Below are 27,718 nucleotides of genomic sequence, written 5' to 3'. Positions count from 1 at the left end.
ACAACTGTGGAAGTCACGGGCTATACTTGCTGTGGAATTCAGACTCCACAGGGTGCAGTGTGAGTCCTAGAAGCAGGGCCCCACCCACTGCCTGAACAGCTGCTTTCTGGCTGGGAGGAGCAGTTTTCCCACCTCCAGGAAATGAAGCTAAGACGGGACCTAGTGGTCCTCCCAGAGAGAGCTGTAGGGCAGAGCGTGGGGTGTCATCCTAACGTGCCCACTGCCTTCTTCCCCCTGAGCATAACCTCTTTCTCTCTTGCCCACTCCTTCTTCTCTCCCTCTGGAGGGAAGGACAATTCACAGCCCTAGAAAGACAAACCTCTCTCCCTCCCAGGGTTGATGAGAGGAAGAAATGAGAAAAGGCATCTCAAGCACAGGTTTATAAAAAGCTCACTGAATGGCTTTTTTGTCATTATTTATCTTGGGGCCCATCCCCTTCACTCCCTGTGCCTCATGTTTCCCATTTACTCTGAGGAAGTTAGACCAAGTGATGATAGTCAAGGACTTTCCCCTTTAAGAGCAGATCTCTTTCGGTTGCATGTAATGATCTGTAGCCTCAGGTTTTTGTTTTCCTTTTTGTTTTAAGTAAGCTCCGTGCCCAGAGTAAGGCTTGAACTCACACACCGGAAATCAAGAGTCCCATGCACTACTGACTGAACCAGCCAGGCACCTTAGTGTAGCCTCAGTTTTATGAGCTGTGAAATGGGACACCTGGACCGGGTAGAAAATCCTCACAAGACTGAGGCTTTTGTCAGCACCCACAAAGCAAGGGCAAATACAGCGTGTCTGCCAAATGCAGTGCCTGACATCCGATGAGTTCACAGTAAATACTATGGAATGAATGAATAAATGAACAAATGAATGCAGTGGGTATACTGTTTTCACTCCACCATGCTGTCTCTGTAAGATGTTTACACTAATTTACTACTATCATTACTAGAAGACAGCACCCCGGCCCTCTGGGAGGGCCTCCAGCCTGACTCTGCCCCACAAGTAAAACAGGGAACAGGAAGCGGTTGTCTTAGTCTGTCCAGGCTGCTGTAACAGAATGCCATAGACTGGTTGGCTTAAAAACAACAGAAAGTTATTTTTCACAGTTCTGGAGGCTGGGAAGCCCAAAGTCAAGGCATTCACAGCTTCAGAGTCTTGTGAGGACCTGCTTCCTGGATCACAGATGGCCATCTTTTTGCTGTGTCCTCACGTGGGAGAAGAGGCAAGGGTATTCTCTGGGGTCTCTTTTGCAAGGACACTAATCTCATTCTGAGGGACTCTACCCTCATATCGTCCTCACCTCCCAAAGGCCCCACCTCCAAATACCATCACAATGGTGATTAGGTTTCAACATATGAATTTGATGGGGTGATATAAGCATTCAATCTGTAGCACAGGTTCTCAAACCTTAGTCTTCTGAATAAATATCCCTGGGTAGCTTGCTAAATAGCAGATTCCTGGACCCACCCCAGAGATACTGAAACAGAATCTCTATGAGAGAGGCCTAGAAATCTGCCCTTGTGTGGTTCCTTTTTAAAACTTATTGTTAATAAGTTTACTCAATTATTGTTAATAAGTAAATACTTATTATTTAAATAAGTAATAATTATTGTGTAATTTAATTGTTAATAAGTTTACCTATTACTGTTTATAAGTTTCGGGGTGCCTGGCTGGCTCATTCAGTTGAGTAGTTGAGCGTCTGACTATGTTGGCTCGGGTCATGATCCCAAGGTTGTGGGATGGAGCCCAGCATCAGGCTGCATGCTGGGCATAGAGCCTGCTTAAGAGTCTCTCTCTCTCCCTCTGCTCCTATCCCCTGACTCATGCACTCTCTTTCTCTCTCTAAAATTAAAAAAAAAAAAAATTTAAATATATTGCCATTAATAATTTTCAACTTACTGTTGAAATATTAAAATGTATACAAAAGTAGAGCCAATAGTATAACAAACCCCAAGTCCCTATGACTCAGCATAAAAAATTTTTAACACATGACAATCTGGTTTCATATCTACCCTCACCTACTTTCCCTCCAAATCCTAGACATCAGATTGTTTCATCCTTACATTCTTTTGTTTATATTTCTAAAAGACAAGTACTTACCAAAAAAATCCTAAAATAACAATAATTCCTTAATATTATCAAAAGTACAGTCATTCAAATTTCCTAATTATTTCATAAATATTTTTACAGTTGATTTGTTCAAATCAGGATCCAAAGATCCACAACTCGCAACTGATATGTCTTTTAGTCAGTGTTTAAAAAAATATTTTTTTAATAATCTTGGACTCACATGGAAGTTGCGAAAATGACACAGAGCTCCTGTGTACCCTTTCCCCAGCTTCCCTCAGTGCATATAGTAATGATCACAACCAGGAAACTGACATTTAAAACTACAAACTTTATTTGGATTTCACCAAATATACTCATTTTTCTTTTCTTTCTTTTTTCTTTTTTTGAGAGAGAGGAGGGGCAGAGGGAAAGACAGAATCTTAAGCAGAGGCATAAGAGCATAGAGCCCATGCAGAGCCGGATGCAGGGCTCGAACTCATGAACTGTGAGGTCATAACCTGAAGCCAATATCAAGAGTCAGACACTTAACTGACTGAGACACCCAGACATCCCCAAATGCACTCATTTTTCATTTTTTTCTTTTGTATATAGTTCTGTGAAATTTTATAACATGTATAGGTTTGTGGAACCACAATCAAGACACAGACCTGTGACCCAGAGAAAGTCCCATATGCTATGTCTTTATAGTTACACTCTCCTCCCCACCTCTAACTCCTGGCAACCACTGATCTATCATGAGTAGAGTGGGACAGAACTTCCTATGCAGGCTTTGTAGTAAGCTCTATGGAAGGCTGAGCCTGGGACACTGGTGAACCTGCCCCTGCCCCGGCCCAACACACACACACACACACACACACACACACACACACACACACACACATATAGTATATAGTATATAGTATATAGTATATAGTATATAGTATATAGTATATATATATATAGTATATATACTATATATATATATAGTATATATGTATATATACTATCACCTCCCCTGGGAACTAACTGGGAACTAACCCAAGTGGTTGGAGGGTATGCACCTAGGGGAGGGGGCAATGCCCACCAGGGCCAAGTTGGGGGTCAGGTCAGAGGGCTGTGAAATTGTCCTAAGGCCCATATGCACACAACTATACCTCTCACTCCAAGGGTGGGTGGGGAGCCTGGAGAGAGGAGCACCTTGGAGCACAACCAGGCTGTGTGACTGGACAGTTCTGGGTGTTTCATACTGCCTGGGTCTCTGCCCCTGCATTCCAGGACCACAAGGACAAGCGCAAACCCTCTTCTACACAAAAGCCTGCCGGATGCTTGAAGGCAGCACCCCCCCGCCCCAAAAGACTGGCTTTCTGCAGTTTACAAAGATTATTGCATCTGACCCTCGCAGCTCTTGTTTTGTTGTTTCTATTTTACAGAAGGGGAAATCGACTCAGAAAGAATAAATGCATTGTCCAAAGTCACACAGAATTTTAATGTAAATCCTTTTCTACCTTGTCTTCCCCTGTCACATTCCCTTGAACCTTGTCTTCCTCAAGCTAAAGGAAATCTAAGCTCAATTCCTCTTAACTGCCATGACAGTATCCTTCACTTTTTTCTCCAAGTGCCAGGATGGACGACTCAGGATGACAGAGCCTGCCTTCTGGGCAGGGAGGGGCAGAAGCTGAAATAGAAATTTTTCCTTTGGAGAATGAGGGGAAGGTGGGCCCCATCTGGCTATAGGCCAGATACCTGGTGGGGAGAGCTGGAGAGTACCATCACCCATTCTGGGGGGAGTGTGGAAATGAGGGGGTGCCTTCTATAGGAGGGGCTGTGGAGTCCCCAGGGAAAGGTCACTCTGTATCATCAGAGTCACTGGGTACAGGCCTACAGGCCTATGGGGAGGGGGGGGCAGGCAGGAGCAGGAAGTTGGTCCTGATAAGGGATTTGAAATGGTGTGGGTGGCACAAATGGGGGCACAAATGGGGAAGTAGACTTTTCCAGACACACACACAGAGGAGCAGAGACTTCCACAGATACACAGCAGGTACCCAGGTCTGGACACAACATGGCTGCCACTTGGAGCTCTCATAGAGGAGTCGTGTGCCCAGGCTGTGCAGTAGAAGAGGGTACATCCTCAACTAGGTCCTTGATGGCTCCCACCAAGCTTCAGAGACAGGGCCTTATTTGAGCCACAAACACTCAGGACACAGTGGGATGGACCAGTGTCTGTCCCATAGGGTTACAACATGCCATCAGAGAGGGTAGGAGCAACCCAAGGTCACAAAGCTAATGTGTGTAAAGCCTCGACCTTGTTCTCCAAGGTCTGGGTCTGGAAGAACACAGTCTCTCTAGCCCAGACTGAGAGCCATAAGAAGGAGATACAGGTGTTTGAGGAACCTAGGTTATCTCTGGCTTCTCCCAACCCTTCCACCTGCCAGCCTGTCAGCTTGTATTGAGGTAGATGCCAGGGAGCCCTGTGGATGAGCTGGGAACTTTTGAAGTTCCTTCAGAATGGATCATTTATATTTCCCACAACAAAAGATTCTGTGCTTTTCACTCTTTACCAGGCAAACTCCTGCCCATCCTATAAAACTCAGCTCAGAGGTACAACAAATAACCATGTAGAAAACCACAGAGGGAGTCACATCACATTCCAAAGAATCTTACAGACCATGATCTCCAACCACAATGCAATATAATTAGAAGTCAACAAGAAAAATATAAACCTCCCATAGGCTGAGAAACTAAAATCGTACTTCTAAATCATCCATGAGTTAAAGAGGAAATGACAATGAAATTTCAAAATATTTAGAACTGAATGATAAGGAAAGCACAAGTGGTTTCTATTTCCTTTGTGGAGTCACAGTCCCTGGGCCCACGTGCCAAGCATTTAACTTCCATTGCCTCTCCAGCCACACTCTGCATCCTCCTCCCTCCAGCTTTAGGCCCTGGAAGGCCCACCTCAATGGGCTGTATAGAGGTTCCCTTGTCCAGGCTTTGGGTAGGATTTTCCCCCAGACCTTTGCACTATGATTGCTCTGAGCTGGGTATGTCCATCGAGCTTAGGCCACAGCTCCAGTCAGTAGCCCCCTCCTCATAGTTCCCACTTTTACCACTCCCTCCTAGCACCCCTGCAGCTTGGGGGTGACAGCTTCAGCCTAGGGTAGATAGCAAAGGGCTGTTCTTGCTAGCCCTTCAGTGATATGCCATCCCTGTGGTTTCCCTACACATTAACTACACCTCTAAATAGTGCCTCCTTTAAACTCTCCTTAAAGTGCCCAATTTGAGTGTTCCATGTGCTTCCTGCAGATAACCTCGCTCTTACAAAGGGCTTGCCATCAGTCCATAACCGTGTTCTCACTTCTGGATGACTGAGCTCTGGCCTTGTATTAGCTCTGAGTGTTGGACCTACTGCTGACTTGTAAGCACCTGAGGTCAGCCACTGGGTCAGCTTCCTCACCTGATCCCAGGCTCTCAGTGCACAGTCGTGCTCAGTAAAGGTATTGATTAGGATATCAAAACTGTGCTCGCTTCGGCAGCACATATACTAAAAATGATTAGGATATCAAACAAATGAAGGACTAGATTAGAATTCCTTCTGCATACGCTAGAGCATGTGATTGTTTGCTTATAGGGGATTTGGGGAAGAGTGAAGACTCAGACATCATATAAAAAAAAAAAAGAACTTTAGACTGGGCAAAAATAAGTGCTTAGCAAAAGAATGAATCCTCAGTTCTAGGAGCTGGGATTCTTAAGGATCCAGTTTGTTCTCATGCCATCAAGCAAGCAGAAGATCCAGACACAAGAGGAACCCAGTGATCTGTGCAATGGTAAATGCCTACCTCCTGCTGCCAGCTCCCCCTACCCCACACCTGCTCATCTTCTGCACCCCTCCAGAGTGACTTCTGTAGCCCGAATCTCTGCCTTGGCCCTCCCACCCTAGAAGGCCTCCAACCTTCCCTTCCATCCCAGGAGAGTCAGCCAACTGGTCTCTGGGCCTGGGGACCATGGCCCAAGTCCGCCCAAGTCGTGGTATGAGATATCTGTCTGCCCTCAGGGGAGGAACCTAAGCTGAAAAGTAGAGAGAGCAGATCAGGTCTTAAAGGTTTGGATTTGGTTGGAAGAAAGGAGGTAAAGAAGATATTTCAAACTGGGAAGAGCTGGAACAAAGGTCTTGTGGGGGAAATGGGGTGACTTTGAGGAGTGAGGAGAATCTGCCCAGCCTGAGCAAAGCTCCCAGGCATGGTCGCGGGCGGGGGGGGGGGGGGGGGGGGGGTGTAAGCCTGTCATCTAAGCATTGTCCTTTCAGTGCTGGGTGAGGGACTCAGCTTGTGTTTACCAAAGCATTTATTCACTCAGCAAATGGGCATTAATTAAGTGCCAGCTATGTGCCAGGCACCATGCCAGGAACCGAGGGTATGAGAGCGGATAGGGCAGACCCGATCCTGATGAGCTCAGGGACAAGTGGAACACAGACAGGAAACCACCATTACCTAGCAGCCCCTTGTTTCTGCTCCACACAGAAGCTGGGCCTGTCCCCATTTTACAGTTGAGGAAGCGGAGGCTGCCTCTGTGGCAGAAGTCCAAGGGGACTCGGCCAGGGCCAGCTGCTCAGTCCGTCCTTTGCCCAGCGGGAAGCTGGGAGCAGGATTCGGACTTCCCGGAAAGGCGGGCGTGCGTCTGTGCACTGGGAGGGGGTCCCCTTTCCCCGCCCCTTCCCCGCCCGGCGGCCGCGGCGCTTCGGGCCGGGAGGGCGGGGGCGGAGCTGGCGTCGCCGCGGGGGCGGAGGGCGACCGCGGCCCGGCGGGGCGGGCGGGCCGGTGGACAGGCGAGAGAACCGGCCCAGCCGGAGAACGGGAGGAGGACGCGACCCAGCGTGTTGGGGATGTGACCCTGCGGCCAGAGAGGAGGACCGAGGCGGTCCCCGTGAGTGAGCGCCCGCGCCCCCGCCGCGCGCACGGCCCAGCCTCGCTGCCACTTTCATTTCTTCGGCTGTCCCGGCGTGGCCTCGACCGGAGGCGACGTCCGCCCCAAGGCAGGCTGGCCGCAGGCGCTCGGTCCAGGGTCCGAGGCTCAGAGCTGTGAAAGTCGGGGTTGGGGGTGGCGGTGTTTGAGGGGGGCGTGTCTTCGGGAGCGGAAACGTCAGGCCTGCGCCTCTGGGTCCTAAGACAGGTCTGTCCCGGCAGCTGGGCGAGGGGGTCAGGGGGGTTCAGGGGGAGGGCAAGGGGTGGGCGAGGGTGACCGGGCGCGGTGGGAAGAGCGTGGAATCCCGCCCCTACCTTTCTCTTGGATCTCTGCCCTCAGGGCGCCCCCGCACACCCATCCTACAGCTGTAGGCTGCATTCTGGGTTCAAACTGGGTCCAGCCCCTGTCCAAGATCCTGGGCCAGATCAGAGTAGTGGCAGGTGTGGCTCTGGAAGGGGGTGGTAAATGTCAGGAACAGACAGGGCCATTCTGTGGTCTTTTGGGAAGCCCACCCAGATGCCCACCCAGGGAGTGAGTCATCACTGGGTACTTTAGGAGTAAAAGGACACTGAGAATTAGCAGCAGGGACTGAGAGGCAAAAATGGCCATGATTCAGGGAAGGGACAGAGGTTCTGTGAGGGATGGAAACTCAGCAAGGGCATGGGAGTGGGAAGTGAAGAGACAAGGGGAGTGTATAGATTCCCTCCCTCCCCTTCCTGAAGCTTACTTACATTTTCTTGGGGAAAGACCCAGGTCTTGACATTCTACAGCCAGAAGATGGGAGTCTAGCTCACTGTCAGGTCACTTAAGGTGTTGTGGGGGCAAGAGGGAGGTTCAGCATGTTGGGGGAACAGGAATTAAGTTCATCTAATTGGTGGGAATATGCTTCTCCTCTCCCCCCACTCCCCTCCTTTCTCTCCCTCCACTCCCCTCATTTCCCCTTACCTCCACCAGGCCAGTGACCAGCCAGTACAAGAAAATGGTCCTTTACTCATTGTCATGGGCTGCGCCCCACCTTATCCTGGTTCCCAATTCAATCATTAGAGATCCCCTACCAGAAACTTGCTTTGTGAATGGTGGCTCCTCAGAAAGAGGACCTCCGTTTCCCCATCTGTGCAAGAAGTGGGTTGGTCGGTTGATTTTTCAGGGCTCTTTCAACTCTATAGTTCTTGATTGTAAGGTTTCCTTAAAGCCTGAGCATCAGCTATGTGCCCTGACTTAGGCTGGGGTAGGGGTGGGGCAACAATGGCCAAAGGGCAGCTTCCACCTGAGGAGAAAGGCTTCTGGGTTTAGTAGAGAGGGCTGTGGGAGGAGGTAGCATTCAACCTGGTCATGTGTAGTCAGAAAGACCAGTGGAAGAAAAACATGGGGGCAGGAGGGTGGGGGATCAGGAAACAGCCCTGGGTGGCTGGTGGAGGGAAGTGGGCAGGAAAGGTGGGGTGAGATGATGAATGCTCAGGTGGTAGTCTATTGGTAACTGTCAGCAAAGGGGGCTGTGCAAAGGAGGAGAACCAGGAACCCCACCTAATTGCAGTAGGAATGATTTTTGGAAGCACCTGCCGCAAACAGAGTTTAGAATGCAGGTGGCATGTGAAGGGTGGAAATCTCCTCTGGGATCAGGAAGTTCAGGAGCCACACTGGGGACTTCTTTGGGTAGAAGTCAAGGATCAGGGAATGGGTGAGATGACTTTCCACATCTCCAAGGGGTTTTTTCAAGAGGACAAGATCCTGCTGGGAGATCTGCCCCTCCTGTCCATACCACCTGTCATTTTCTTGACCATCCCCATCCTGGCCTGCCTGTTATGGGTCCAAGAAAGAATCCTTGTTCCAAACTTCTCCACTAGCCTGACTTGTTGCCTAACCTGATACCTCCCCCAATTGTCACCTTGTTCCTGTCCTCATTCCTCCATTCTTCCCAGCATTATTAGAGACGTGAGAAAGGAAGGTGCTTCGTATCAGCTCTGAGGTTAAGGCGAGGCTTTTTTTGTGGCTATATTCAGCCTCAGTCTAGGGCTAGAGTCAGGACTCAAATTGACAAGGGTCAGGGCCAGGTCAGAGGTCAGCCCAGAGCCACAGCTCAGTGCTTAGCCTACACTCAGGCTTAGCCCTCAGTCTATGGCTAAATTCCATTCTCAGCAGTTACCTGGGTCTGATTTTCCCAAGAGTTCACACATGCACAGCGTAGGTGAGGTGACTACCACACCAGTCCCAGAAACCTAGTCTGTGTCTGAGTGACCCAGGATGTTGCATGGGTGAGACTCATGCCTGCTACGGGGGTCACCCAGCCATGGAAAAGCTGAGACTAGAACCCAGGACCCGTGCCTGCCTCCAAGCCTGCTGTTCCAAACTCTGTTCTGAGTCTGGGATGCCTCCATTTAAGAGGCAAAACAAATTTGTCTGAATTCTAGATAGGCCCAGCTGGGTAGATCTGACTATATTCCCCTACTTTCCAGTGCCAGGCACATAGTAGGTGCTCACCGAGCTTGTACTGTCAGGTGCAGGGGGAGCCGGCAGCTTGTTCAGTTTTGGGTCTGGAGGAGGCTGGCTTGGTAGGGAGGGATCTCTAGCCACTGTTGGAGGAAGTGGTACCCATCTGGACCTGCCACCTCCCCCTCTCCTCTAGTGCCTGCAGCCACACTCAGAGGCCACCAGCTGGCCACATGAGGTCCCTTTCCTCTTTCGGGGGTAATAAAAGGAAAGTACATTTTTGGTAGAAAAGTCCCTCCCGCTCCCTGGGAATCCCCGGTGGCCGGATGGACTCGGGATATCCCAGAGGAAGCTGAAGGCGGGGCCTTGCTCCCTACCCCAACCCCCAACACAATACAGCCAGCCTCTCCCACGCTGCACCACCTGGTCCACAGGGCACCCCCGAGGTCATCTCATCCAGGCCCCTGCCTCCTGGAGGGCCTGCAGGAAGCCTCTGCCACCTCTCTAATAGTCAACAGTAAGTCTGATGAGCACCTGTTTGGAGCCCAGGCCCAGACCTCTGTGAGATGCAGTGAAAGGGGAGAGGTAGCAAAATGAGATGGGGGGGGCTGTGGGCGCTTGGCAGGGGGAGCAAGGGTACCTTGGAAATAGGGCAGGGGCCCTGGACCTAGGGGATGAGGAGGACTTAGACTCCAGGCAAAGGCTGAGGTGGGCCAAAAGCTGAGAGTGAGAGGGAAATGATGTGTTGGGAAGTCAAAGCCCTTTTGGCGAGGACCTCACCACCATGCTCTCCCCGTGCCCTTGGCCCTGGCAGGGCAGCCACAGGTCCTGCCCCCGGACACCTTGCCCTCAGCCCCGCCTGGCCATGGCACTGTGCCTGAAGCAGGTGTTCGCCAAGGACAAGACATTCCGGCCTCGGAAGCGCTTCGAACCAGGCACACAGCGCTTCGAGCTGTACAAGAAGGCACAGGCATCACTCAAGTCAGGCCTGGACCTGCGCACTGTGGTGAGGCTGCCACCAGGAGAGAACATCGACGACTGGATCGCCGTGCACGTGGTGGACTTCTTCAATCGCATCAACCTCATCTATGGCACCATGGCTGAGCGCTGCAGTGAGACTAGCTGCCCGGTCATGGCCGGAGGGCCCCGCTATGAGTACCGTTGGCAGGACGAGCGCCAGTATAGGCGGCCTGCCAAGCTCTCGGCGCCGCGCTACATGGCCTTGCTTATGGACTGGATTGAGGGCCTCATCAATGACGAGGACGTCTTTCCCACTCGTGTTGGTGAGTGCCACCTGGCAGGCAAATCAGGCCTGGCCAGGGAGGGAAGGAGCCACGAGAGGCCATTCTACAGATGAGGCATTTAGTTTGACACAGCAATTCCGTAAGGGGTTGGGGGGGGGGGGGGCATGATTTTCATCCCTATTTTGTAGAAGAGGAAACAGCCTCAGAGAGGTTAAGTGTCTGTTCAAAATTAGGCATCTTAACCTAGGACTACGTGGTTCTGTTTGGGGCCCTTGTCTGAGGCTTAAGTGTCCTTCCAGGAACCACCCTGGCAAGACCACTATGATTCTCAGAACCTTCTAGAACAGATGTCTCTAGGTGCTCCTAACAGGTCACCTTGCCTTGGCTGACTGACTTGCAACCTCCTGGGAGCTCCCTCTGACTCCCTGCTCCAGGAAAGGGAAAGGGGTGGGGATTGGGAAGGCCAGATTGTATCTCCACCTCAGGGGGCTCAGAGGGCAGAATTTTCCCTTGTCAGGCCCAAGCCAAGGGGCCTTTTCTTATCTCAGCTGGGCAGCCTGGGCCCGTGAGGGTGGGGAGAGGAGATGAGTGAAGTCACACTGGCCCTGCTTCCCCACCCAAGGGCAGCAAGAGCGGGTGTCAGCCCAGGAGCTGAGCAGGCATGACACCGTATTCATCACAGCAGCCCCACCCCCACCTGGCCTCCTGTTCCTCCACATCAAGGCTGTAGGAATCAGAGATGGGTTGGGCAGGGTGGTCAAGCCCAGAGGGGAGATGTCTGAATACTGAGAGAGGCTGGGCACTGAGTCATGATTCAGTGCTCACAGCCCCTCCCCAGCTGGGGGCCTGCCATTTCCTGCACCATCATGCCCAACAGTGGGCATCTGCATTTCACATAGGAGGAACTGAGGCCAACAGAGGCAGTACACTGAATCAGGAGGGATTCAGAAGTGCAGCTCAGGTCTCTTAAGACCCAGGGCCCCAAGTCTAGATGGGCAGGACAAGTCTGAGGAATATGGGCTGGGCCTAGTAGGGCTCACAGGGAGGCAGGGCTTAACCCCACCTGAGAGCAGTGAGGACCAGTATGGAGCAGGGTGGACCAGTGTGGGCCTGTGTCTGGGCTCTTATTCTCTTGTAGCCTCTTCTAACTCAGGACTGTGAGCCCCAGGTGTCTGTACCTTAACCCTGGGGATGACTCTGCCACAGCAGAGAAGATGGCATCGCCACCAAGATCTCTACCCTGAGTGTGAGGGGCTGTGCAGAAATTGTGTCTTTTTCACAGGTACCAGGCTTCCCTCAGGCAGGGGCTGTGGCATTTATCTCTGCGGGTCACAGCAGTGCAGTGCCAACAGCATTTTAATCCTACCTTCAGTCTGTCTAATCAAGAAGCATGGCCTTGGGCAAGTGGCTTCACTGTCGTGTGTCACCATCACACACTTCTACTTTATCATATCTATAAGGGCTATGGTACCCATTACCATATGAAGCAAAAGGTGAGGAGGGCCCAGCACAGAACTTGGCTCAAAGATGGAAGGTTCTTCGTAAGTGTTATTGAATAGTTGAAGGAATGAGAGATATCTGAACTAGTTCTTGAGGATTTTGTAGTTCTCAGGATTGCGGATCTGGGACCTGCTGTGTGAATGTTATGAAAAGGAAGGGTTGGGGTGGGGCTGGAGAAGGAGGTCAGGATCAGATCATGAAAGTCCTTGAGCAGGCACCATGCTGTGCAGTCAGAACTTAATCCCAAAGACCAATGTTTTTAAAAATGGACCCTAGATGTTGATAAACTCGCCTTGGAATTGTAACCCAGGTGTCACAGGACAGCACCTGCAGACACACATATTTCTGTGGAGAATTTGAACATAACTTTCATCATAGCCAAAGAAGGGTTGGTCAGTGACCCAAACACAGTTGCAGAGTCCTGCTCAGGGTGATGGGAAAATGTGGGAGATGATTTGTATTTCAGCAAGGGAGGGGCACAGTGAGATTTGTGCTTTGTTCAAAAGGGAAGTGGGGAGAAAATGGACCATGGTCTCTCTCTGTCCCTGGCAGGGAAGTGGCCATCCTAGGCCTGGAATGGGGAGGGCAGGGTTGGGCAGTGTTTCATCACCAGGATGCTGATCCCCACCACTTCTGCCCATCCCCACCCCCTAGGAGTTCCCTTCCCCAAGAACTTCCAGCAGGTCTGCACCAAGATCCTGACCCGCCTCTTCCGTGTCTTTGTCCACGTCTACATTCACCACTTTGACAGCATCCTCAGCATGGGGGCTGAGGCACATGTCAACACCTGCTATAAACACTTCTACTATTTCATCCGCGAGTTCAGCCTGGTGGACCAGCGGGAGCTAGAGCCACTGGTAAGGCCCCTGTTGCCCTCTCCAACCAAGGCTAGCCTCAGAATTTTCAGATCCAAAGGCTATCTACTTCAAGAAAATCCAATACCCAAGTGGATAGATTAGAAGAAGGCAATTCATTTAGCAGTGGATTCTGTTCTTTAATAGAGAATTCATTCAAGTCTCAGTTTACAGACTTAAGTCTATAGTCTGGAGTTGGGAGTGGGGGCAGGAAGGGGCCAGGTTCAGGCAGAAGAACAGCCAGGCTCTATAGTTTGGGAAGGGGCTGCCTGGTAGGTTGAGCTCTGACTCATCCCTTTCCGCCTTATGTCTCTGCAGAGGGAGATGACAGAGCGGATCTGTCACTGAACCCAGGTCTGGAGTTGTTGACTGTCAGATGGACCATGTGAACACAGAGTGGCTGGAGAGAGAACCCTCAGTAGTCTGGTAGCAGAGAAATCTGAAGTGCCTGGGACTCTTCCACACACACAAAGCCCCTGAACTTGTGGTTCTCAGGAGTCTGCCCACATGCCCCTTGACTGCTTATGAATGGAGAAGGGGAGAGCTTAAAAGTGGTCAAACAGAAGGAAAAAAGGAGCTACATCTCCACATGAAGTCTAGGGGTGGGATTGGCTAGGTTTCTGCTCCAATACTTGACCCTTCCATGGTGGTTCCCTTGCCTATTTGGGGAATGTGGATGTGGTTGAGTGATAGCAAGAAAGGTACTAGAGAGTGAGCAATCTGTGTGAGTGAATACAGATGACTCTGAGTGTGTGTGAGTGTATGTGTGTGTGTATGTGGTTTTCACCGTGGGGTGTGTCTATAAGAACTAGCTGCTTTAGATCCTCCCTGGCACATAGTAGGCCCTCCATAAATGTTAGGTAAATGGGTGAATGGAAGGAAGGAGGGAAGGAAGAAGGAAGTTAATAGGGATTGGGACCACCAGACCATGACCACTGTAGGAGTGATGACAGGTGAGCGTCCCCACTCTGACCATGTGTAAAAGTGCACAAAATGTGATTGTAGACGTAGCTCTATATTTTAACCTTTAGGCTACCATCTTCCATAAGCATGAGTTCTGGGGAGCTATAGGGAGGTAAGGAGGGGGTCTTGCCCTGGATACCTACACCCCTGGCCCACCACGGACACACGTTCTGACTTGCTCAGCCAAAGATACCCAGGAACTATCATTTCACTCATCGCTCTGCCTCCGGGAAAGCCTGATTATAGACAGCCTCTTGAGGGCTGGAGTTGATCCCTTATATCCACAAAGGTCCTCTGGTCCCTAAACTGGAAATCATATACTCCAATCTAGCTCCCAGAATCTGTAGACTTGGCTCTCAGGATCTGAAGCCCAGCGCAAAATAATCCTCCAGCCCAAGGAGCCAGTGGAACTTGAATTGGGGAACTCCAGAGTCTTTTCTCCCATCCCAGGACACTGAAGATGTGTTACTAGTGAATGGACCCTTCTAGGCTTGGAAAGCCCCCATTCTGCAAGGACCTGCCTCCTTCCCAACCATCCCTGAGACAGTCCAGCTGGTTGGATAGCTATCCACAGAGAAACTGTTGATTTGACACTCCATTACTCAGCACCGCCATGCCCAGCCCTGTGCCCAGATCCACAGGTGGGGAAACTGAAGCAGAAGCGGGGCCCTCCCCTCCAAGAGCCTCTACACTGGGAGGCCAGGATGGACAGCCACGAAGGGCCTGAGGATTATCCAGTCTCACAGAATCATCTGTGTACCTAGGAGGAAACGGAAGCCCTGAGGAAAGGAGGGAGAAACTGTCCAAGGCCTCATAGCAAGGCTTTTATGGAGTTGGAGTAGAAACCAGGGGTCCTGACTCCCACCTCAGGGCCTGTGGATTGCTACATAGGGAGGTGAGATGCATGTGGAAAGATGGTCTGACAGCCCCTCTCTAGGGCACAACTGTTCCTGCTTTGAGCAAAGACTTCTAGTGAATGCCAGAGTGCCCCACTGCCTCTCAGGTTGGCTGGGGCTGTCTGCTGAGCCAAGCCTCCAAAGTCATGCCCCTCTCAGTGGCCCAGAAGCTGCCTGATCTCTGGGGAAGTGTATGAGGCTCCTGAGGCCAGCCAGCTGGACCTGAGACAGCTGTCTCTGGAGAAGTTCCCAGGGGAAACACTGACCCAGCAGCTTTGCTGGAGGCTCTGGGTTGGGGTGGGGTCCAGGGATCAGAGATTGCCTCAGGGAGGACTGAGGACTGGAAGATGGGTTCTAGGCCGTGGCCAGTGCTGACTGCAGAGGGGTTGGGGAGACGGGAAATCTATTTTTGTGAAACAGAGGGAAGACTTTATTATTGTTATTTTTGGTAAAATAAAGGAGGCAAACTAAAGCGGCACTGGTGGGAAGCTGTGGTCTGGATGCCACATGGCTCCTGGGTAGGCTGTGGAGGGAGCCGGGCCAGAATGGGGAAGGGAAGGCTCTTTGTCCTGAGATCCCAGGCCATGGGGAGGGCTGGCTGGTGTGGTCACGTCTGGCCTAGCTCTACAGGGTGGAGACACTAAGGGTTTCCCAGGGTTCTGGGAATTCTGGACCCAGAACTTCTGGCCTAGTCTAGGACGCTCAGAGTAGGGAGGGTTGGCTCTTGACTTTGGGGAATTCAGTCTCTTGGGAGTCTTTCCTTGTTTCAGCTCCGGTTCCCTGGCATGGCTATTCTCACCCCACCCCTTAATCTGTGTGGCTTATTGGAGCTAGTGGGTTAAGGGACAGGGCAGAAATATAGTGCTACAGTCCCCAATCACAGCAGAGGAAGCCCTTCTCGAGAAAAGGCTGTTTGTTGGGTGCTGGCCAGAGCTCAAAGTTGGGGTGGCAAGACATGGGGCTGACTCCTGAGCTTATTCCCAAGGAGACAATTTGTTTTGGTCTTGCTGCCATTCCACTGTCCCTTACCCACCAGCTGCCCACACAAGAGCAGAAAACAGCTTGTTCTTAAGAGTTAGCAAAGGGCTACCTAGAGCTCTTTCCTCTCCCTAAGAAGGAGACAGCCTGGCTTTGTGCAGTGACTCTCCTGGGAGGCAGAGACCTGGGGTCCAGGCCCAGCCCAGCCCCTGAGGTACAGTGGTGGGCCTCTTTTCCCCTCTAGACCTCAATTTCCCAGTCTGTTTCATGACCAGGTGTGGGAGTGAGTGACTGACTTATCTCTGAGCTCCTTCATTACTCACAGTCTGTGGATCATTCACAATCAACAATAACAGCTAATACTCACTCTGTGTCAGGTACAATTCTAAATGTGTAACATACAATAGCTTACCAAATCAGGTTTGTCTTTGGCTATCTGCCTGGCTTGGCTCCCTTCCTGGTGCCCAGTATCCCTGCTTTCACTGCTCTAGGAGCTGGAGGCCCAGCCCAGCATTCTAAAAGGTAGCTCTGTTTGCACACTTCCTGTGACAGGTACCCACTACCTCCTCAATGACTGGATAGCTCAGACTCTTAGAAAGTTCAGGCTCCGGGCTCGTAGTTATTTTGAAATCCACTATGGCAGGGAAGGTAAATTTATCTCAGAACTGTGTGGCTAAGGCCTGCACTTTACATGAGAATGTCTGAATACATCAGGAAGACATCACAAAACTGCTTTGAGAAATTCAGACAGGGATGCTCAGAGAAGACTGGACAGAGGTAGAGAGAAAGGAGGATACAGAAGAGAGAGCTGGTGCCTCAGCAAGACAGAGGATAGAGCCCCCGCCTCCACCCCATAGGGCAAAACTTGGCAGGAGGGGTTCCTGAGAGAGGCATGTGTTGGGGGTAGAAGGGCAGTTTGGTTGGGCAGCCACTGCAGAAGGCTTTGTTTTCCTGCTTGTTCAAAATCCATAAAAATACTTAGAGCAGGGAATGAGGAAGCCAGCCACTCTGCATCTTGGGGCAGAGCTTCCACCTTTGAGTAAAGGATGCCCCCCACCCCACCCTTGGCCCTGAAGAACACTGTAGCTTCTTTTTTGAGGTTTCTGCTGCGATTCCTACTCTCCCACCCCCAAGAGCTGTATGTAGTGTGGGGTGAAGGGAGCCACAGTATGGCTAGAGCTCCACCTGATTTGGGGGAGCCCTCCTGGAGCCCTTCTCTGAGCCCCCAGAGCCATCATCTAATATTACCTGAACTTGGTCACCATGTGCATAGAGACATAGCAGTTTTAAGAACCTGGATTGGAACATAGGCCTGAGCAACTCAGGACCAGTTGGCTATTTAGATATTCAGGGAACAGGCCAGCATGGCCTCTGAGGACATGTAGCTTGAGTGGGCCTGGAAGGTTATGGGTGGGGAGAGGTCAGGATATACAGGGGCCTCAGGCGGGACTGAGGGATTCTGTAAGTGACTCAACACAGAAGCGTGGGAGAAGGTTCCCCTCTCCAGCCTTCATCCAGACTGGGAAATCTAGCAAAGCCCTGAATGTTCTCTCATGTTCCAGACCTTCTTCCATCATACAGGTGAGAACACTGAGCTCAAAAGGAGAAAGGAATAAACATTGTCAGAATGGTGGGAGATAGAAGTCTAAGAGGCTCTACCTCATCAGACCCACACAACAATCCTGAGACAGATAGGGAAGGGATGTTTACTTCCATTTCACCACGGAGGAAACACATTCAGAGTCAGGACCTGAATTAAACCCAAGTCAGCACTCGTTCCCTCATTACACTTGCAGCCTAGGGAAGGGCTGGGGGTTAACATATTAATTTAAATGCACTTGGTTTTCGCCAAGAAATTAACTTAAAAAACTTCTTTTTTTAATGTTTACTTATTTTTGAGGGGAGGAAGGGGCAGAGAGAGATGGAGACACAGATTTCTAAGCAGGCTCCAGGCTCTGAGCTGTCAGCACAGAGGCAGACGACAGGATCAAACTCACAAGTGGTGAGATCATGACCTGACGCAAGCCGAAGTCAGACGCTTAACCGACTGAGCCACCTAGGCGCCCCTCCAAGAAATTAACTTTTAAGTGTTTCATTTTGAACTACTGGGGGTAATCCTTTACTCAAGGAAACTCTCAAGGTGAAAAGATAGGTACGCAAACGTCTTCAGAAATGTTACAGAATCAGCCCTCGTTTTAGAAAAGACTGGCAGCATTTCCCCACATGCAATAGGCACTTTAAAAATTCCATCCTGGCACACGGAAGCTCCTGGTGAAGGTTAATTACACCAGCCGCTTGCCTGGCCGCGTCCCTCCTGGCGCTTCCTTGACTTCCCGACCTTCACTCCGAAAAAAATTTGTCAAAGGAGCTAAGCCCCACCCCCTGCCCCGGCAATCTCCACACCCCTCTCCCTCACTTGGTCTCAGTTTACTTAGCTCGCTCCCACCCTTTCCCGGGGAGTAGCCATCAGGGCGCACGCGCAGCTCCGCCCCCCTCTGGCCGGGCCCGCCCCCCGACTCTAGCACCGCCTCTTCCGCGTTCTCGGAGCGACCTGCAGGTGGGTGCGCGCGACCGGTCCCGCAGAGAGTCAGCTGAGGTAAAGCCGCCCCAGCGAGGTATCCCTCTGAGCAAAATGGGGCGGGGGTCTGTGAAGGAGTCGGTGTGCCGGGGACAGGGCAGACGGGGCCTTCAGAGCGTCCCGAGGTCACGATCCGATCGTGCTGTGAAGGGAATGTTGAGGGGACGCTTGTTTAGGGCTCTCTTCAGGGACCGCGTCTGTGACCTGGCGGGGTACCGTCTGTGGCGAGCCCAGGACGCAGCGTGTGTCCCCGGTCGGGGCTCCGCCGGTGCCTGGGGTCAAGATTAGATTGACAGGTGTCCGAGGTCGGAGCTCAGTCAGTGGCCAGTTTGAAACTCAGCCCCTACCCTGCTGTATGGCTGGGCTCAAGGCGCAAGCAGTCCAACATCACGAATAGATTTTCACGTGAGGAGTTTATTCTGTGTGTGTCCTACCTTATTTTAAAGTTAACTGTTTTCATCTAAAAGCTCGACATGTGCGGGTCGCTGTACAGTGAGGAGAGATGATGTCAGACGTAATCTGTTCTTCGGGATTTCCAGGCTACCGTCAGGTGGTCAGTAGCAGATCAGAGCCCAGCGCAGGTGACACGAATAAAATGTTGGAAGTGCTTGATTTTGGGTTAGGTAGTCCTGGGTTCACATTTCACACCTGCCACTTCCTAGCTGTGTGTTCTTGGGTCATTTCCCCTCTCAGAGCTGTGGTTTCTCTGGTATAAAAAGGGCATAATACATATGGCCATTGTGAAGGTTGACTAGGATTACATGTGTCACTCAGGATGGCATCTGTCACAGAATGGGTGCTGAATACATGGTAGCTGTGATTTCTAGGAACTAGGTCATTTTGGAGGGGAGAACTTTAGAGAGGCCCCAGGGGAAGAGTTGAGGTCACCTAGGTCTTGAACCCTCACTGGACTTTGTAGATGGAACTGACTTGTAGGATGAGAAGGGAACTGATGCTTATTGACCGTGGCTTACGTGCCAAGCAGCGCCCTGGGCAGTTGATGTATATTGTCGCTCTAGATCCTCAGCCATCCGCCTGCAGCTTTCAGCCCTACTGTCCTTTGCTTCAGCCCCTCTAAAAAGGGCCAGGCTGGAAGTGATGTAAAGAGGAGACTCGGGGTTGGATGTTCACATGGAGCCAGACCAGTTCAAGACTTTGTCCCCTTCCCCAGTTTCTCCCACCTCAGCTCTTCCCTTTGTGTGATCCCAGAGTTAATTGTGTTCTTGACTTCGGGGAGCCTTTACTCTAGTGCTGTAGCAGATTTTGATGGTTAGAAGGCCTGGCAAGAGAGCACCTCTTAAACTTAGGTTGCATGAAGCTGAACCATGGCAGAGAGAAGTTCTGTGAACAGGACCTGTTGGATTCCAGCACATGCTTAGGAAGTGTATATGGCGTCCTGTTATGGGGTCCCATAGTAATCTAGTAATGTGGTTCTTTTTGCATCCCCTTCATGGGTGCCCGTGTGATCTTTCTAAGACAATGTTCTCATCATGTTATGTCTCTGCTCAGAAACCTTGGCCGGCTTCATTGCTTACTATATAAAGTCTGGACTCCTCAGCTGCATAGACAATTCCCCCCTCCCCGCCCTATAATCTGTTCCCAAACTTATCTCCTGCCCTGTTTCCCTATGTTCTCCCAAAACTGCACCCATGCCTCAGTCAAAATAAACTGGTTTTTTTTTTTTAATTTTTTTTTTAACGTTTATTTATTTTTGAGACAGAGAGAGGCAGAGCATGAACAGGGGAGGGGCAGAGAGAGAGGGAGACACAGAATCCGAAACAGGCTCCAGGCTCCGAGCTGTCAGCACAGAGCCCGACACGGGGCTGGAACTCACGGGCCGTGAGATCATGACCTGAGCCGAAGTCGGATGCTTAACCGACCGAGCCACCCAGGCGCCCCAAAATAAACTAGTTTTTGTTGCTTAAATACTCCCTGCATGTTTCTTTGCTTGCACTCTCTTCCTGACATTCCCTCCTCCTTTCTTGTCTTTCAACGCTTGTCTCATGTGACCTTCTCAGCAACTTCCCCTTGCTGGATTAGTTGCCCCCCTTCCCATCTTCTATAGCAGGGGCTGAACCTTGAATATAGCTCTGATTACTGTTACCTTGGGGTGTATCACCTCATGTGTACTCTGAGTACACTGGTAGTAAGGGACCATGTCTGTTTCATCCCTCCTCTTCCTGACACATAGTAGGCCTTTGCAGTGTTTGTGGTTGAGTGAGTCATTGACATTTTTTATGTACTCGCTTTGGTCTTTGTTTTATGAGCTTTCAGGTTCAGAGTGGGCCTTTGTGTTTTTCCTTCTCTTTGTGCTAAGGAGAGCCCTTGTTTAGATTGATGATGCCCTAATTTACAGGCATCAAAGGCAAGAAAGTGCAGGAATTCTGTACAAGGCAGGATTCTTCATTGATATTATTGTTCTCTTGCCTTTGCTGTGAATTTTGTTGGAAGGGAGGTGGTGCTCTGTTCAAGGACCTGAAATGCAGGGGAAGGCTCACAGGTGGTTTATTAATCTGTTGTCTTGCCTTTGGCCTTGGCATTGTCCCTGGCCCTTTCCATCTGGGAACGAGCTGCTACAAATCCACGTTTTTCCTTGCCAACAGCTTGAGCACATGGAACAGAAGACTCCTTGATGATCATAGAAAAATACACATCACTGAAGATAGAGGAGTTTGGGAACCATCTGGTTCTACCTCTGATTTTACAGATGAGGAGAGGCCCCAAGAGGGGAAGGACTTGATCAAGACTGCACAAGGAATCAGTCAGTGGCAGAGATAGTACTAAAAGTGAAAGTACTGACTCTGTTTTTTTCAGTCCACCGACCTTGTTAATATAATATCTAACATTTATTGAACACTTACTATGTGGTGGATACTATTTTAATGCTTTATATGTAACACCTTAAAACTCCGTTTATAGACTTGGAAACTGAGGCAGATGGAAATCATTCAGATCTACTTTCTGGTTCCACAACTCTGGTTTTTAATATGGTGGAAATGGCAGTCCTCTCCTAACCAATGAGATAGAATGGTTCTCCAAAGAGTTTGCTCGCAGATCCCCCTACCTCTGTGAGTAAGAGATGTCCTCCCAACAATGTATCCCTATAACCTGGGGAGATGTCTTGAGAGGAATCCAGAGTGTATTGAAAGAATGGATGAAAAAAGTGAAGCAAGCCAATGAGTATTAGTTTATCATGTTTATCAAGTCAGGTAGTAAATGCAAAGTTTTAGAATAAACTCAGTCCAGGATCTTTCTGTAAAGATTCCCAGTCAAGGATGGCAAGATTCAATTCAATGAACACATATTGAGCTCTTGCTATGTACAAAACCCTGGTATTGAGAAATATACACAGAGGAAAACAACACATTTCCTGCCCTTCTGTAAGTAATTGTCTTCTCAGAGCCTTCTCCCTCCAGTGTAGTTGGGAAGATAGATAAGTACATAAATAACTGAAATCAGACTGACTGTGGTAAATATAGTAAGGAATGTAAACAAAGTGGGAGTTTGGGAAAAGGAGAAATCAATCCCAACATGACCAAAGGGGGTCTAGAGAAGGATTCTTGAAGGTGGAAATTTATGCTGGTCTTTGGAGGAGGTTCATTCCTATGAGAAGCTTCAGTTTGAGCACTGGTCTAGAGATGGAAATGAACAGAGGTGTGTGTGTGTGCGTGTGTGTGTGTGTGTGTGTGTGTGTGTGTGTGTGTGTGTTGGAGGAGAGGAGTGGAATGGGTAAGGAGAGGAAATAAGCTGAAATGATGGATTGTGGCCAAAACGTAGAGGGAAGTTGGTAGAAGAACATTAACATTTATTGAAGGTCTGCTCTGCATTATGGCTTGCAATATGTTAGGTGCTTTACACACTGTAATTTATTTAACCCTCACAATGCTATAATGTGGGGATATTTATCCCCAATTTAAAGATGAAGAAGCCAGACCTCAGAATGATTAAAGTGACTTGCCCAAGGTCAGGTAGCTAGTAAGTGTCAGAGCTTGGTCCAAACTGATGAGTGTTGGATTTCAAACACCTGTGTTCTTTCCAGTATGCTGCAAGGCTCCTAATGCCATGACTAGGGTTCTGTTTCCTCTGGTTGCATAATGGAGGCTAGTCTGGAGCAAAGAATGTCCCAGAAGGAGGACATCAATGAGGAGTCTGTTGGAATAGTCTAGTTCAGGCTTAAACTGTGAACCAGCCTAATATGGAAGCTGCCTGGTCCAGGTCTGCTGCTGTAGCACCATAAACCGAGCATGTTGCCGTCCTTTGCTAGTAGAATCTCAGAATCAGTTTAGAGAGGCTGCTGGCACCCTTACATTTCAGGCCTAAGTTCTAATGTGGGATTCGCAGGTTATTACAGAAGTGTCTGGGGAAGGAACCCATTTGGCAGATACTGTTCCTTCATTTTCTCACCCTTACATTGAACAAGAATCTGTAGTGGAGGAAATAGGACCAGCTCAGAGTCACTAGGCTGGTCTTAGTTTTGCTCATTATCATCTGTGAGGCCTTGATCTCAGCTTCTTCCTCTGTAAGATTGGATCTGTTTGGGTTCACTTTTGAGATCTCTTCTCTTGCTAATGTCATGTGTTGCTTTGCTCTTCCTGGGTTGGGGTAGTATAAAGAAGTGGCCGAGTTGGGGCGCCTGGGTGGCTCAATTGGTTAAGCGTCAGACTCTTGATTTCGGCTCAGGTCATGATCTCACAGTTTGTGGGATTGAACCCCACATCGGGCTCTGTGCTGACAGCAGGGAGCCTGCTTAGGATTCTCTCTCTCCCTCTCTCTCTCTCTCTCTCTCTCTCTCTCTCTCTCTCTCTCTGCACCTGCCTTCCCCCTATCTCAAAATAAATAAATAAACTTTAAAAGAAGTGGCTGAGAATATACACCTGGATTCCAAGAGATTAGGCTTTAAATTCCAGCCTCTCATGCTTCTTGTGGTTGCCAGTAGCTAGGTGTATAGACTCCAGAGTTGGACTGACTAGGTTTGAGTCCTGGCTCTATCACTTGCTAGCTGTGTGACTGGGGCAAGTTATTTAACCTTCCCGGGTCTCAGTGTCTTCATCTGTAAATTGGGGATACAAATATTATCCACCTCATAGGGTTGTTATGAGGATTGAGATAACTCATCTCAAACACTTAGCACAGTGCCCAGCATATACTAGGTGCTCAATGAATGTCATCTTTAATACTAATCATATTAACAATTACTATCAATGTCTAGTTAGCTATTCTTTTTATAGAAAGTATATTTATTAGGGCCATTTTTCCTACGGTCTTACTCTGACATTGTTGCCTTCTCTTTCTTTCCATTGCCTCATCAGGAAACTTTGAAATAATAGATAGTTCTATCACAGAGCTGTAAAGTGTAACATGACAGAAAATGCCTATAGGAAGAGGGTCAGGTAAAAGTCAGTGGCTCATTAGAAAATCTCACCTGACTTGTGGTTTCACCACCTCTGTCACGATAAACAGGAAAAGAGCAGCATACTTATTCCCTTTTGCACAGCCTTCAACAAAAGTGCCAAGTAAGACCCCTCCAATTCACTTGCCAAAAAGTACAATAACAGTATCTCTGGAAAAGTAGTACGTAATTTGGTTCTTCTTTCTCTCCAGTTTAAACCCCTTTGACCTTAACTTAAGCCACTTCATCTTGTTCCATTGTCCATAAATATGGAGAATTTCCTTCTGATTTTAAAGGCAGGATGAGATCAAGATTTTCTCATGAGAACCTTTTGTGTACTTAAAGCCAGAATCAAGTTAGGCCTCCTCTTCTCTTCTCTAGGTTAAGCAGCCTTGGTTTCTTTTACCTCAGTCTTAAAACCTATTTTCCGTTGCTTGGATCACATTGGTCATGCTTCTTTTCCTTCTTTTTGGTTTTTCTATTTCTTGGCAGTGACCCAGACTGCTTAGTCTGCTAATAAGAGTCCAACTAAAACAGTTTAAGGGAAGAATAACTTCAGGTGTTTTCATTCAGTCATGAACATTTATGGAGTGTTTGCCCCGTGCCAGGCCCTGTGCTAGGTGTAGGGTACCCAGAGAGGAATTAGACATAGTCTTCACCCTGTCCCTAGCTTACAGTCTAAGGGGAGGTGTACAATTAAATGTTACAGATGCCGTGATTAGATTATGCACAAGTGTGGAGAGCTGGAAATTGTTGAGGGCCATTAGGTAGAAACAGATCATCCACTTTGCCTGGACTGTAGGTCAAAATTTCTGTAGAGGAGTGGTAGGACACAACGCAGGAGTGGTAGTCTGAAGCAAGGTTGTGGAGGCCCTGAGTGACAGCACAGGAGCTTGGTTATTCCAGCGATGGTGGATACCCATTAGACGTGTTGGAGCAAGGAAGTAACAGGCTCATATTTGGGGTTTTGGACCAAGCACAGAGATGCCACAAGCTTTAGTCTTATTGGTCCTCCATGGATGTTTTCATATTACTTGAAAGTAATATGATGGATCCCTTGTTTGTAGACTGGCTTTTTTGCTCTAAAACTTCTTTAGAAAAATTAGTTCTTAACTCTGGAAAAATTTCATTCCTTATACAGGCAGGAAGTTTGTGAGGAATTGAGAGAGAATTGGGTGACCAGCCTATATAAGACTCAGTGGCAAGCCGATGTGTGTAGGTATGGTCTGACCATATTCACCCTTTCCCAGCCCTATCCCAGGCAGAGGTCCAGGAAGGAGGAGAGGGCTCCAGAGCTCATCAGGGTATTTGGTAAGCCATGCTGAGAAGAGTCAGGCAGTGTGAGAGACAGAAGTTCTTTCTGAGGAGGAAAAGAGGCCCAGAGGAATTTGAAATGGTGCCAGAAGGAATCAGGGCCAACCAGGCACTTAGAATCCTGGGTCATGAATCTGAAAACCTCCAAATTCTATCTCTCTGCCTTTGTACTTTGCTATCAGTTTATTCCTTCTGGCTGCCCAGTTGTGGTTTACAGAGTGCTGTCCAGGGCCACAGCTAATCTGGGGAAGCCTTATCTCAAGCTAGAGTCATATCTGCTATTTATGGAGTGCCTACTTTGTGCCAGCCATTGTGCCATGAACTTGAAATACATTAACTCATTGAATTCTCACAACAAGCCTGCGGCGTAAGTATTCTTGCCCCCACTTTATAGATGATGACAGTGAAGCAGAACGGTTAAGTATTATTTCCAAGACAACCTCATTAGTCAATGCGAAAGCCAGAATCTCAATCTAGGCCCTAATGGCTCGAAAGCACATGTACTTCCTACCTCCCCAGCCCTTGAGTAGTTCCAGACAGCAGAATAACACAAAATCCATAAAGGAATTCTGAAGATTGTTTTTACTATAAACCTACTAGAGGTAGAAATGAACAGAGGTGTGTGTAGGTGTGTGTGTGTGTGTGTGTGTGTGTGTGTGTGTGTATTGAGGGGAGGGGAAAGTAAACTGGGTTGGCAAACTCTGGCCTACAGGTCATATCTGGCTCACCACCTCTTTTGTGTGGACTAAAGAATACTTCTTACATTTTTAAATGGTTGGGGAAAAAAATTCAAGAGAAGATTAATATTTGTGATGGGAAAATTATATAAAATCCAAATTTCAGCATCCATAAGTAAGGCTTCGCAAAAGTAGAGCCACAGTTGTTTATTTACATATTGTCTATGGCTGCTTTCACTCTACAAAGGCAAAATTAAGTAGTCACAACAAAGACCATGTAACACAGAAAGCCTAAAATATTCACTATCTGGTTCTTTGTGGAAAAAAATGGCGGGGCTCCTGGATGGCTCAGTCAGTTAACCATCCGATTTAGGCTCAGGTCATGATCTCACAGTTCATGAGTTCAAGCCCTGCATCGGGCTCTATGCTGACAGCTCAGGGCTTGGCGTCTGCTTCAGATTCTGTGTCTTCCTCTCTGTCTCTCTGTCCCTCCTCCACCTGTGCATGCTCTCTCTCTCTCTCTCAAAAATAAAAAATAAACATTTTTTAAAAATTGGCCAAGTCCTATAGGCAGCAAGAAGCAACCAATGGCAAGACTAAAGACAAAGAGTTGAAGTTCAAAGATGGTCAAGGTTGTCCCTGGAGGTGTGGCTGTAAGGAGAGGGAGTGTAACCTGAGCTTCTTTGGGCCCTGGAAATAGTTTTATTGGGCCAAAGAGATTTGTTGGGGAATAAAAAGTACAGTAGGAAGGATAATTGTATGTGCCAACATTCTCTATGGGACAATAAAGAAATATTTTATGGATGAAGTAATTTGGATATTTACTAGAGCCCTTTTTTGTGCCAGATACTCTGTTAGATACTAGAAATACAAAGATGAAAAAGGGGTGTCACTGCCTTTGAGGAGCTTATGGCCTAGTGGGCAAGCCACACATGCATGTGAATAGCAGCTCTGTGTATTATCATAGCATGCCATGGATTTGATGAAATGCTGGATGAAGTAAAAAAGAGCCAGGGACTGCTGTACTTTGTGGAACCACTTTCAGTAATTCATGAGAGGTCCTGAAGGATGAATAGATGTTCTTTTCAAGAAGCAACGTGCCAGGCTGAGAGAAAGCCTGACCACGTGAGTATTTGGAGCAAGGAGGTTAGAGGAGAAAGAGACATTAGAAATGATTTAGGGGTGCCTGGGTGGCTCAGTCGGTTAAGCGTCCGACTTCATCTCAGGTCACGATCTCGCAGTCTGTGATTTCGAGCCCCGCGTCGGGCTCTGGGCTGATGGCTCAGAGCCTGGAGCCTGCTTCGGATTCTGTGTCTCCCTCTCTCTCTGACCCTCCCCCATTCATGCTCTGTCTCTCTCTGTCTCAAAAATAAATAAACGTTTAAAAAAAAAAAAAAGAAATGATTTAGAAACATTCTGTGGGTGGGCAGCTGGCAGGGTGAGATAATCTGATAGAGAAGAAGGGAAAGGAGGAAGGATGGGGGTTGGGACAAGTCCAGCTCGGGACACGTGATTTGAGGTAATGGTGAAACATATCCGGCTGCGAGTTTAAAAATCATTTTAGAAATGTTAGCACAGAGGCCCAGAATTCAGATTTAAACTGCATGGTCAGAGCTTTTCCACTGGGAAAAAAGGGAAGTAGAGACTCATTTTGTAGAGAAATTGACAAATCAGCTTTGATACAGGATAACTAGAGCCACGAGTTTGAAAATAGCAGTGGACATGTAGAAAATGACATCAGATGGAAAACTAGCAATAATTATGCATTGGGCATAAAACCTTGCTCGTGTTTATACCACCTGCTGCTCTCGGCACCTACTCTTACCTTTTCTGGCTCCACTGCCTGCTGCCTGTGAGACCTCGACCTGGCCACTAAGAAATAGAGCCAGAACTCATTCA

The 27,718-nt window shown here is 48.9% G+C and overlaps 2 protein-coding genes across 14 annotated transcripts in view; both read left to right on the top strand.

Annotated features, from left to right (window-relative positions):
• Positions 1 to 6,777: 6,777 nt before the first annotated feature.
• MOB3C (MOB kinase activator 3C) lies at positions 6,778 to 15,361 on the top strand. Of its 5 annotated transcripts, XM_045035757.1 has the most exons (5): positions 6,817 to 7,206; positions 9,826 to 9,943; positions 10,241 to 10,709; positions 12,825 to 13,027; positions 13,343 to 15,361. In XM_045035757.1, the coding sequence occupies exons 3-5, from the start codon at positions 10,292 to 10,294 to the stop codon at positions 13,370 to 13,372; spliced, it is 651 nt and encodes a 216-aa protein (XP_044891692.1). In that variant the 5' UTR covers positions 6,817 to 7,206; positions 9,826 to 9,943; positions 10,241 to 10,291; the 3' UTR covers positions 13,373 to 15,361. The 5 variants fall into 5 exon arrangements, with proteins under 5 accessions (XP_006934779.1, XP_044891692.1, XP_006934778.1 ...); XM_006934717.4 differs by lacking the exon at positions 9,826 to 9,943 and having other exon boundaries at positions 6,778 to 6,960; XM_006934716.4 differs by lacking the exon at positions 9,826 to 9,943 and having other exon boundaries at positions 6,817 to 7,069.
• Positions 15,362 to 17,905: 2,544 nt separating this feature from the next.
• Positions 17,906 to 27,718, top strand: part of MKNK1 (MAPK interacting serine/threonine kinase 1) — a 42,008-nt gene continuing 32,195 nt past the window's right edge. For 2 of the 9 annotated variants that reach the window (XM_011284806.3, XM_011284803.3), the window contains exon 1: positions 17,915 to 18,457. The gene's annotated coding sequence lies outside the window, so the exon portion shown is untranslated. Of the gene's footprint in view, positions 18,477 to 27,718 lie in introns of all 9 variants that reach the window. The other 7 variants (XM_006934712.4, XM_045035755.1, XM_019836930.2 and 4 more) reach the window with 7 other exon arrangements.

The sequence above is a fragment of the Felis catus genome, chromosome C1 (genome assembly GCF_018350175.1).
Source record: "Felis catus isolate Fca126 chromosome C1, F.catus_Fca126_mat1.0, whole genome shotgun sequence".
NCBI classification, from domain to species: Eukaryota; Metazoa; Chordata; class Mammalia; order Carnivora; family Felidae; genus Felis; species Felis catus.
The sequence above is the reverse complement of the archived record's forward strand: the minus strand, read 5'-3'. Positions and strand labels throughout refer to the sequence as shown.

Coding starts and splice junctions, on each gene's coding strand:
- MOB3C (XM_006934717.4), top strand. CDS start 10,292: ATGGCACTGTGCCTGAAGCAGGTGTTCGCCAAGGACAAGACATTCCGG. Junction 10,710..12,824: donor CGTCTTTCCCACTCGTGTTG/GTGAGTGCCACC, acceptor CCCACCCCCTAG/GAGTTCCCTTCCCCAAGAAC. Junction 13,028..13,342: donor AGCGGGAGCTAGAGCCACTG/GTAAGGCCCCTG, acceptor ATGTCTCTGCAG/AGGGAGATGACAGAGCGGAT.